This window comes from Panthera uncia, chromosome A2 (assembly GCF_023721935.1).
Source record: "Panthera uncia isolate 11264 chromosome A2, Puncia_PCG_1.0, whole genome shotgun sequence".
NCBI lineage: Eukaryota > Metazoa > Chordata > Mammalia > Carnivora > Felidae > Panthera > Panthera uncia.
In genome coordinates, this window is record NC_064816.1 from 17,217,363 (window position 1) to 17,228,606 (window position 11,244).

Here is an 11,244-nt window from a genome sequence, read left to right on the forward strand (position 1 = left end):
GAGCCTGACGCGGGTCTCGAACTCACGGACCGCGAGATCGTGACCTGGCTGAAGTCGGACGCTTAACCGACTGCGCCACCCAGGCGCCCCTCAAAGAAGCAAGATTCTTAATTAGCTCCAAGTCAAAGGCTTGGTGGGAGCAGTAAATAAACAGAATAATTAAAATACTTCAGAAAAACACGAAGCTGGAGGGAGAGTTGAGTACTCCCAATTTCTGGGCATTAGAAAAGGGAAGAGAGGAAAACACTTGGGACCTCATTGGTGTAGGAGAGTCTGTAAACAAGCATTTGCTTCTGAATACTTTTAAGAATAGCCGCTTTGCAAAACAATATGCAAATCCCATACCAACAGGCCTAGGAAATTTTCACTTGTATGCACCCATTAATCACTAGTAGTTCCCCTACACCACTTTCTAGTAGGAGCTTAGTACAGTGCCTGACACAGATTTAGGCCCTCAATGTATCAAAGTGATCATTACTTTTATTATTTTATCACTAGAACACAAGAAGATATGATGAACAAAGGTTATTCCAAAGCAACAATCTATTACATTTTCATAGGTCTCTTTGCGAATTTTTTTCAATTTATGTTCTAAGGGAAGGCCTAAGTACTCACCAGAATCATCCTTTCTTGGGTCTCCTCAAATTTCTGATACCTCTTCCCAGCTCCCCATGCAGCTCCACAAAGTGGGTCTTGAATATGAGATGGACTAAGAGAAGAAACTCTGAGCTGCCTCAGAGCCCTGCCTCTTCCTGTTTACCCAGTCAGGTTCTCGGGCCCCGCTTATGGTTCGTTCGCATCTACTCTAGCAATAGCTCCTCATAGCTTTTTAAATCTGGTTTGAAGAACACATTCACATTAAAAAAGAAATCAATTTCTATTTTAAGGAATTACAGTCACATTTGTTCTAATTAACATAAAGAGTCATTTCAAAGAAGCAAATTGGGAGATACACCTCTATTCTTAAAGATACTAACCCAATACAGAGTTTGTGATAAGCTATTATCTCATTGGGCCATTCACCTGTTCCATACTTTTACCAGAGGAGACCCTGATTTAGGGGCATTTTTGCCATGGTTCTATTTTTGGACAACACACTTTCAACCAGAAACATAAATTTACATTCCCACCAAAGATCAATGGGCTGTAAACTGGCACAACCATTTGCATTAACTAATAAAGCTGACAATATCCTTTCCACATAACTCAGCAATCTACCCCTAGGTATATGATACACACATATACAAAGGTACTTACACAAGAATGTTCATTGTTTATAACAGTTGCAAACTGGAAGGAATCTAGATGTCTATCAATAGTAGAATCGATAGATAAATTATGGTATAGTCACACAGCTGAATACTATAAAGAAACAGGAATAAATGAACTACAGCTGCACACAACATGGATGAATTTCACAATGCTAAAAGAAGGAAACCATAAAATACAGCATGATTCCACTTACAAAAATTCAAAAGCAAATAAAACTACACTGAGGGATATGAAGGTGGTAAATAAAAAGAAAAATAAAGAATGTGATTATCACAGAAGTCAGAATTGTAATTATCTCTAGTGGTTGAGAAGCTATGACCAGGAAGGGACCCATGAAGGGTGCAGGGGGCTGGCACTGTTCTATTTCTTGAAGAGGTGATAGTTACACAGTGGTTCACCTTATAACTTTTCATTAAATTTTATACAGATCATCTGAATTTACTGATAGATATTTCAAAAAGCAAAAAAAGCTTTCTGATACAGCCCACAAGCTCTACCTACAATTTTGCTCTAGCCTCAAGTGTGACATCAAAGGTTCATTCTTTTCCCCTTTTCAGCAATGCAAGAAGTTAATCTATCATTTCTTCATGCAGCCACAACCAGAAATCACAATCCAGTGTGACAAATGAAGCATTTAAGCGAAGCCTAGAGAAGACTTAAAACATCTGTAACAAAATCAGGGCAACTAAGTACAAAGTAACACAAAAGAACAGGTGTTTGTGTAACATCTCATTCTAAGGTTAAGAAATAAAAGACCTCTGCCAATAAAGGGTCGCCATTTAAAAAGTAGACAAGCAAGCATGGCACACGGAGGACAAAACACAATTGATTAAATTAAAACCATGCAAGCTTGAGGGAAGAGATCCTTGATTCTGAAGCTGTCATGATAGACACCTAGAGCCCCTGACATTTGGTTACCTTTTTGGAGCAATTCAAATCCACAAAAAACATGAACCATTATTTTATCTTTTCTGTGAAATGGCAACATAAAATTGGAAAGGGGAGGTGGAAAGGCAAAAGGTTCCCGAGAGGTACACAAACTATTCATCACAGAAGGCTGGAAGTAGGACATCTCCTAATAGGCAAAATGAAGTTAATGAGCTTACAAAAAAATATTATCTACAAATACCAACTTAAAAGACAGATCTCAAATTTAACAGTTAAAAACAAAGATGTTCCGGAACAAGCAGGCCTAAAAGGTATATTTAAATTTTAAGTGCATCTTAAACTTCACTGCTTTTATTTCAATCATTTAAGTTCCTTAGAAAAGCTGGTGTGTCCTCATGCTAAAACCTGAAAGTTGCACTAGCTTACACTTCAAGAGAAGAAAATTGTTCAAGCAGTAAACTGTTACTGGATTCAAAGATGCAGTTCTCCCCCATCTTCAATTTTCCAGCACTTAGCAGTTTCTGTCAGACAGCACCCAGAATGATTGGCAGGATTTGTAATGTTTCAATATTACTAGGAAAAAGACTGCACACATATTTTCAGCATATGAATGATTTTAACTCACCAGTCACCATGTTGCATGTATTTCTGCTGCTTGTCCTGAGTTCTTAAGACTTGTAACATTCTGAAGAAGATAGAACAAAGAAGTTCTTTCCATCCTCAGCCTCTTTTTAAATTTTAACTTTGTTCTTAAAATACAGTATATTAAAAAGAACTACCCCCATCATTATCAGATTTCCTAATTTTACTTGCCCTTAGCTCCGTTTTCCTTAAACTTCATTAGGCAAGACTGTAAAACTGATGTCTTGTTTTAGAAAAAAAAAGTGCATTTTTCTCTAGAACAAACCTAGAACTCCCCTAGCACTGGAACTAAAACAAAACAAAAAGCTGAAAAGGATTGAAATTCTACATCAAAAGTGACTTTTGTAGTAATACATGAACAGATTTTAGAAATTTCTGTTGGGGAACTGTGTAATAACAAAAGAAGGCAAAGCAGATTCTCAGGTCGTTCCAATTTTGTCCTGGGCAACTTTTTGGCTGCGCGATAGCGGGGCCCTCCCTTAGTCTAACAGAGTACAAGTAAGCCCCTCCCACCTACACAGAAGAAAAGGTTGCATTTAAGGATTTAAAGTGGCATTTAGAGCTCGGGTAGTTTCACGTCCACAGAAGAGGATCCCCTTCCGGAGCGCACAGAGGTGACGTGTAGGAATTGCGCTTATGGAAGAATTACTTTCCAATGACAAGAAAGCAAGTACCGCCGAAAGGCCTTAAAGGATTAACCTTCCCTCTCCAGCACAAAGCACCAGAACAAGGTGAGGAAACTCGAAGGGGCTCGCTGCCCTCACAAACCTACAGGGTTCTGTTTCAGAAACAGGGCAGCACCTTTCCCGCACATTGGCCTCAAGTCACTGCATTCCTCCAGAAGAACGAGCAATCTCGCCCGCCTCTTAGAGGAGCGGAACCGCAAGACTGCAAAGCCGGTTGGTTTCTCCCCAGGCCTAGGCCATGGCGGTCCGGGGACGTCACCAGAGCAGGAAGGGCCCAACCCACAACCTTCCTCACACTGCGAACCCGCCCGCCAGCTCGCCGCCGCTCCACGCAGCAGAGGTGTCCCGCGCGTCCTCGCGGCGGCGGCGCAGCCGCCACCCAACAGCGGGGCGCGCGCCCCGAAGCCGGGGGTCGCGGGCGGGCGCGCGCCACAGAAAGCCACTCTTTGCCCAAGGGCCGCAGCTCCAGGAGCCGAGATATCCGGACCGGGAACGCGCACGTCGGCGGCCGCGCGCACCGGGAGGGCCGCACAGCGCGCGCGCGCCCGTGTATAAACAGGGCCGAGCGCGCCCGAGCACCAGTGCGCGTTCGCGCGCCGCGCCCACCCGAGTCCCCGACCTGCCTCTCTTACACCCCACAAGGGGCGGGGGCGCGCGAGCCCAGGGACATTCTCCACTCCGGAGCCGCCCCGAGGTCTCTTGGGCCCAGAGGCAGCGGCCCGCCCGCCCCCGCCCGCCGTTGTGTGGGGTGGGCCCGCTGTCTCAGGCCCGCAGGTTCGCCGCATCCCTGCCCCCACTGCAGCCCTCACCCGGCGACGTCGTCGTCGCCGCCGCCGCCGCCGCCGCTCTACCCGCCGGCCCCACCGCACCGCTGGGGGCCCCGGTTCCGCCGTCGCCGCTCCAAGATCGACAGGATTTTCCCCTCACAGCTCCCTGGGCGCCATCTTACATTCAACCCTCACAGCCAATGGGTGCCGAATGCCCCTCTCGCGATAACCGAAGCGTCGGATCCCGCGAGAGTTGAGGCTGCCTCCTGGCCAAACTTAAAGGGAACGCTTCTGCCGAGGCTAGAGGCCTGGCCTCGGGCTCCAGACACCGCAAGAAGAGCCTGGAGTGTAGGGCGGAGCGCCCCGCCCTCGGACGCCCCTCCGTGCTGGGCGGAGCCAGGGCCGGAGATTGGCCTGGAGTTGGAGACTGGGCTGGTTGGGGCTCGAAGCTTGCTGTCTGGACCAACCTTCAGCAGCCATCCCAGGCCTCCTTCAGTTGCGCAGCCCCACGTGGGGCGGGGCCCGGTCTCTTGCTTAAGGTAGCGCCCATAGCCCCAGATCTAGGCCCTGCGCCCCCATACCATAATGCAACCTGGTAAGGCTTTAGTCACTTTCCAGCAGGAGTCCTTAACATTTGGGAACCCCCTCTTCAATCTGCTGTCATCCTAATCCAGCCTTCCGCAACCCAGTCCACCTTAAAGCAGGCCTTGGGTAGCCTTGTGTTTGTATACAGGGAAAATGTGGAGGGTGTTAAAGCTGCAGGCACACGTGGGCCTCACTTGTAGCCCACACTGCCCCAGAGGGCAACCATTCTCCTGTAGACTTCCTTTAAAGGGCCTCAGGGCCCTTGCACTTGTTTCTCCTGCCCTGGCAAACATCTTGGTCCTTAGGGGTTCCCTAAGGAGTCACTTCTTGAGAGTAGTCTAAGGCACAGACTTGGGTCAGGAATTTCCTCCAGCCTTGCAGTCCCCAGGGAGATCTCTCTTGCACAGTGCCTAGTCACTCTCTGTCTCCCCAACTAGGTGGTCATCTTAGAAGGCAAACCACAGAAGTCTTCCTCGTCTCATTGTGCCTGGCACATAGTAGGTACTCGATAGTTATTTGCTGAATGACTGGATGGAGAACCAAGTCTGTTTTCATCTGCCTAGGCACACAGGCGGACACAAACCTTCCAGATCCCTCTAGCACAAGGTTCCTAACAGTAGAACAACACCCAGATCCTGCCAGTGCCTCTCAGACCAGATGCAGAGGATTTCAAATCAGGCAGGCCCAGGCTCCTGCCCTTGAGCGCTAGAAATGCAACAGTGGTTTCAGAGCTGTCCGTACTGCTCAGTGTGCATTGCACCTCCTCCCTACCCCCAGCAAATCTCTAAGGTCCTCAGAGATTGGAAGTGCAGACAGATAACACACAGACTCCAGGGAATTTAGCTGTTCTTTATTGACATGGAGTCTGGGTACCCCTAGCTTCCAGAAGGATGAGGTAGGTCCATGGGGCTTCCTTACAGCTCACACCTTTCCTGGGTCCTCCTTCAGTGTGACAGTCCGGTTGAAGACAAGCTGGATGGCAGAAGGGGAAGAATGACAACCAAGCCAGAACCAGACTAGAAGGCCCAGACCTCACTGGATCCTACCCTCACCTCATCCCTGAGGAGCTGAGGGTCAGAACACTCAGGTTCTCAATAACTTTATGATTGTGAGTAGGGGACTGATGGCTCTGGGCCTCCATTTTATAAAGATTATAACCACCACTATGGCTGACCCCTACACCTTGAGGAGTAAGAAAGCCAGGGTCCATACAAAATTTTGTGCATGGACCTCCGAACCCATTTCCTCATCAGTAAAACATGAACCCCAACTCAGTTAACTAAGGGAATGTTGGCAAAGTAAATGCCACAGTAAATGGCTGCCACAAGTGCATTGTTGTAGAAAGGGCAAGCAGGTAAAAAGCACCTGTCCCTGGCAGCTGTCTGGATCCACGGAGAAGTAGCCAAGCCGCTCAAACTGGAACTTGTCAAAGGGCTTTGCCAGGGCCACAGAGTAGTCCACTAACGCTGCCTCCACCACTTGTAGCGATGCCTGTGGGGAGGGAACTCAGGTGGCCATCCAGCCAGGGAGACCCACCACCCTCACCTTACACCCCAGGAGCCTACCGGGTTCAGGTCACTTAAGAATCCACCAGGCACTTCAGCAGGATCTTCAGGGTTCTTGTGCTGAAATCTGCAGCCAGAATGAAGGTCAGACTCCAGCTGGGTAGCCACAGCAGGCAATGCCCATCTTGTATCTGCCCGCACCCCAGCTCTGTTCACTCACAGTCGCTCATAGAGGCGAATTTCACATGTCAGAGGCTGTGACACCCAGTGAATAAAGGCCTTGGGCTTTTCTCCAGCATCTGCCCGTCTACAGGTTACCTCCAGGCTCTCTACACAGCCACTGGGACCCTGGAAGTCAAGGGGCCTGCAATTAGACCTGGGAACCACTAAAATGACTGGAAGCTGCACGTACCCAGATCCTCCCTGCAGCAGGCACTGAGGTAGGAAGACTGCAGCCAGCTCTCACCTTGACAACATGCTGCAGCTCGATGACGTAGCCTGTATGCCTCAGGCCCACAGGTTGGCCCCACGCCAGGCGCTTATAGCCTGGTTCTGGCTCCTAGAGGTAGGAAGTGATGCAGACACAAGAGACTGAATGGGTCAAATAGATACAAGAGGCTTCTCCCCCATCTCTATGTCTGGCAGGGACTGACTCATCTGGAGTAAGAAGTAGGTGGGCTGACAGAAGAGGATAAAGGGACCTCAGGACTGGGCTTAGCAGCAAACAGTACCCTCCACACCCACTTACTTCCTTGAAGTCAGTCCTTTCAATGAAGACTATGGGTCCAAAGGGAACCTGATGGAAGCCCTTGGTCTCATCAGCCGGGAAGTTGGGCACCTGGATGTCTAAGGACTATAGCAGGAGATAGGTGTCTGAGTCACACTAGGCACTGAGACCCCCCATGCCCAGACCCAGGTGCACCACCCCCAACACACACACACGCACACACGCATGCACGCATGCACACATTGAGGCATACCTACCTTGGCAGCAGGAAAGTTGGTAATGATGACCTGTAATGGGTCCAGCACAGCCATGGCCCGTGGGGCTGTGTCATTCAACACATCACGCACGCAGGCTTCTAGCAGATGGGGTTCCATTGTGGTCTGTGCCACTGTCACCCCCACCTAGCAGGAAAGATCAGCATCAGTCAGCAACACCGCAAATGCTGTCCTCAATCCCTACCTGCCCACCAAACCCACTGGGCTATACCCGAGCACAAAAGTTGTTGATGGCCTCAGGCGGGAAGCCCCGCCGACGTAAAGCTGTGAGCGTGAAGAGCCGTGGGTCGTCCCAATCCCTGTGGGCAAGGAGGTGGTGAAAAGCCCTTTGGCAGTACATGCCACTAGTACCGCCAACGTATAATGAGGCAAATGATTACACCTACCGCACAGCACCAGCTGCCACAAGCTGGAGAATCTTCCTCTTAGACACAATAGCATAGTGAAGGTTGAGACGGCCATACTCCCACTGAACAGGGCAATACACATCCAATGCATTGCACAGCCAGAAGTAGGAAGAGCGTCTGGGGTGGGAAGGGAGAGTCAGGTCTGGCCACCTCAGACCAGACAGACACCACAGGAAGGGCTACTAGAATCCCACTGGCCCTACCCACCCATGGGCCCAGCTCCCTCACCGGGCCTGGAATTCCTTGGTGCAGAGTGAGTGGGTGATGTGCTCGATGGAGTCACAGAGGCAGTGTGTGTAGTCATAGGTGGGATAGATGCACCTGCAGGGCATAGGCAATGGGCCCCACCATCCAACCCCACTCTGCCCTACCCATGGCCCACCACCCCACTCTACAACTCCACAGCCCCACCCCATGCTCACACCCACCAGGTATCCCCCGTGCGATGGTGTGGTGTGTACTTGACTCGATAGGCCACCGGGTCCATCTTGCCATCCTCCATCACCAGCTTCATCCGCAGTGTGGCCTCACCCTCTGCAAACTTGCCCTTGTGCATTGCCTGACAGGAGCAAGGCCTCAGGCTGCCTCTCAGCACAGAGGCATCTCTTTCTCAGCATCCTGACCCACAAAGATCCGGCTGCTTCCCCCACCCCCCAAATCCCACCTCAAAGAGCAGCAGTGACTCCTCTATAGGACGGTCCCTCCAGGGTGAGGGCAGGGAGTTGTGGCCTTTGAGCTCCTCTCCTCTCTGGTGGCACACATACGCCTGGCCCCTATGGGGAAAAGGTGTGAGCACCCAAGATAGCTATGTCCTGGGCAGCCTGCCTGGCTCTACATCATGGACCTGGCCTCACCTATGGATGAGCTCCACAGCCCAGGCATACAGCTGGTCAAAATAGTCAGAGGCATATGTCACCTTGTAAGGTGTATAACCTGGGGCAGAAAAAGGAACAATGTGAACATCCAACCAGGGATACCCAATGGCAAGCCATAGCCCAAGAAAGACCACCAGGTCTTTCTTCCCAGGCCTTGCCCAGCCCATACCCAGCCAGGCCACCATGTCGCAGATGGCAGTGAAGAACTTTGCTTCCTCCTTCTCAGGATTGGTGTCATCAAAGCGCAGAAAACAGATCCCACTGTTGGCCTAGGAGAGTCACAGAATATGTGAATTCTCACATCATTAGCTCCCAAAATCCAACTCGTTGAAATGAGCTCTCCCAGGTCAGAATTGAAATGCCTTCAGAAGTTTCATTCATCCTCTGTATCGAAATGCCTTAAACAAGGAATCTTACACCAACTCCAAACAGCCTCTTTCTAAGCCTGAGGGGTTGCACTGGGCATTTCCCCAAAGCTGAACTCACTGTCTCACCCAGAACTTTTCCCCAATAAGCCCAATGGATTCCTAGCTACCTATCACATATGTGATTCTCCTCCATGGCCTTTGTCTGCTCTGGGAACATTATAGGAGCAGAAGGAAAGGCAAGGACACTTTTCTGGTATCCAATCAAGGGAGGAGCAAGTGGTCACCCTGATTGCCAGATTCCCACACACTCACCTTGGCATAGCCAAAGTTGAAATTGATGGCTTTGGCATGTCCTATGTGCAGGATTCCATTAGGTTCTGGTGGGAACCGGGTACGTACCTGAGATAAAGAAAATGGGAACAGAGAAATTAAACCAGAACTCAAGACTACTATAAAGCAACAGATGCCCCTTGCCAGGGAGGCTCTGGTGATAGGTTGGATGGGGCAGCATGAAAGCAGCCCAGGCCCTCTGGCAAGTGTTGATGGCACTAACTTTCCTGCAGTACTTCCACACACCTGTCCTCCAGTGATCTCCAGGTGCTGCTTCAGTAGATCCATGGTATGTGGAGTGGTCACATAGCCTGGGGTTTTGTAGTTCTCACCTGCCAGGGCCAGAATAAACCTGAGGACTGGGCTGCAGCCCAATGCTCCATACTCTGGATGTAAGAGTTGCTCACCCTCCCCAGGGTTTTGATTTGCCTGCTCACCAGGCTTGTGGAACTTAAGTGCCTCCCCTCGGAGCTGCTCCATCAGAGACAGGGTCTGACCAGCAGCCTCACCTGTGAAGAATAGAACAAGGAAAACTTAATCCTCTGATCCTCTAAACACAGCTAACTTTCCCATTCAGCTCAGGGAGTTGCCTCTCAGTACTACCTACATCCTGCAACCAGAATAGAACCAAGCAGGCCCCTCTTTCCCTAACCACAGAGATAAGATACAGAGCCAGACTTCTCAGTTCTCCTCATACTAGTCTCTGGGTAATGGGAACAAAGGAAACACCAGGAATTCCAGTCTGGCAGCAGAAGGCAGGGTGATGAGTATGCTAATGGCCTAAGGAGACTAGGCTGTAAGGACCTATCAGGTGAAAGCCCAGAAGTCAGGGAGCTGAATCAGACAGAAACCTCAAGTCTCTCACCATTCTCTACCACATCCTTTGCTGTCCTCCGGTCTTTTTCTTCTGGCCGAGCTTTTGACACCTGAGAGAAGCCCAGAAATTGGGTCAGGGTCTCTCCTGGTCTTGGGATCACTGGAGTCACATACTCCCTTCGCCAGCCTGAAGTCTCAGCCCACCCCACCTCATCCCCAGGGACCCAGGACCATACTCAGCCCCACCTTGGGCTTCTTCTCTAGATCATTCTCCGTCTTGGGCCCCAGAAGGTGAAGGACCTGAGCAAAAACCAGAGTCAGGGCTGAAACAGGAGTGTTCTCTTTCAAGAAGCACCTGATGGAACCTGCCCACCCACCTAAGGGCTTCCTGGCCTGCCTACAAGCACTGCCTTGAAAAACCTACCTAGCCCATCCCACTTCTGCTCCTCACATGGTTTTGCTGGCCTCAAATGCTCTGTTCCCCCTGAGAGTCCAAAAACTGGTAGCAAAACAGGTAACAAAAACTGCCATTTACAGAGAGTAACTGTGGGCTCAGCATCAAGATAACAATCTACCTCAGCCATCAGCCGCTTGTGATTCTATGCCATCATCCTGAGATGAAGGCACCCCTATTACAATATAAGGCAACTTATCACCCCTATTTACAATATAAGGCAACTTAAGTCCGGAGTAAAGAAACTCACCCCAAATTAGGCACAATCCAGAGGCCCAAGACTCTCACTGCCCACCAAGGTGCTGCCCCTCCACACCAGGCTCTACTATCCACCATCAGAATATGGACAGTGTCTCTTCCCCTCCCACTCCCAATTACCCCTCAGTGGACTTTAGGCACTGTCCATGGCAGGGTCTTTGCCTGCTTCAGCTCAAGGAGTTGCCCACCTGCATGTCTACTTCGTGCTTGATCATTTTGCCATCTGCCCACTTGAGCACAGCCCGAGCCTCTCCTAGAAACATGGGCACAAGGAGCTGCAGAAAGGCCAAGAAGGACACTTCCCACCCTCCTTCCTTGAAAAGGTCCTGGTTGACCTCAAGAACCAGAGCCTGGGACCAGCCAGACCACTGTTTTTTGTTTTTTTTTTT

General features: G+C 50.0%; 2 protein-coding genes across 11 annotated transcripts in view; both read right to left on the minus strand.

The window, feature by feature from the left end:
- QRICH1 (glutamine rich 1) overlaps nt 1–4,381 on the minus strand; it is a 52,095-nt gene extending 47,714 nt beyond the window's left edge. Inside the window, exons 1-3 of one of the 10 annotated variants that reach the window (XM_049640405.1) lie at nt 3,575–3,725; nt 2,786–2,845; nt 616–835 (exon numbers count right to left, since the gene is read on the minus strand). The gene's annotated coding sequence lies outside the window, so the exon portion shown is untranslated. Of the gene's footprint in view, nt 1–615; nt 3,726–4,297 lie in introns of those variants that run through there. The other 9 variants (XM_049640406.1, XM_049640408.1, XM_049640403.1 and 6 more) reach the window with 9 other exon arrangements.
- Nucleotides 4,382–5,669: 1,288 nt separating this feature from the next.
- Nucleotides 5,670–11,206, minus strand: QARS1 (glutaminyl-tRNA synthetase 1). The gene is made up of 20 exons (XM_049640410.1): nt 11,044–11,206; nt 10,390–10,443; nt 10,193–10,253; nt 9,765–9,836; nt 9,574–9,659; nt 9,310–9,396; nt 8,799–8,898; nt 8,609–8,687; nt 8,419–8,527; nt 8,183–8,313; nt 7,983–8,075; nt 7,734–7,871; nt 7,559–7,646; nt 7,330–7,473; nt 7,094–7,198; nt 6,812–6,904; nt 6,566–6,693; nt 6,406–6,472; nt 6,206–6,331; nt 5,670–5,812 (listed from the first exon to the last, which is right to left on the minus strand). The coding sequence occupies exons 1-20, from the start codon at nt 11,116–11,118 to the stop codon at nt 5,762–5,764; spliced, it is 1,887 nt and encodes a 628-aa protein (XP_049496367.1). The 5' UTR covers nt 11,119–11,206; the 3' UTR covers nt 5,670–5,761.
- Between the last annotated feature and the right edge of the window lie 38 nt (nt 11,207–11,244).

What these genes read in the sequence shown, in the direction of transcription:
- QARS1 (XM_049640410.1), bottom strand. Translation starts at nt 11,118, where the DNA reads ATGTTTCTAGGAGAGGCTCGGGCTGTGCTCAAGTGGGCAGATGGCAAA. An exon ending in TCAACTTTGGCTATGCCAAG is followed by an intron (nt 8,899 to 9,309) that starts GTGAGTGTGTGG and finishes TGACTCTCCTAG; the next exon opens with GCCAACAGTGGGATCTGTTT. An exon ending in TCTTAAGTGACCTGAACCCG is followed by an intron (nt 6,332 to 6,405) that starts GTAGGCTCCTGG and finishes CCCTCCCCACAG; the next exon opens with GCATCGCTACAAGTGGTGGA.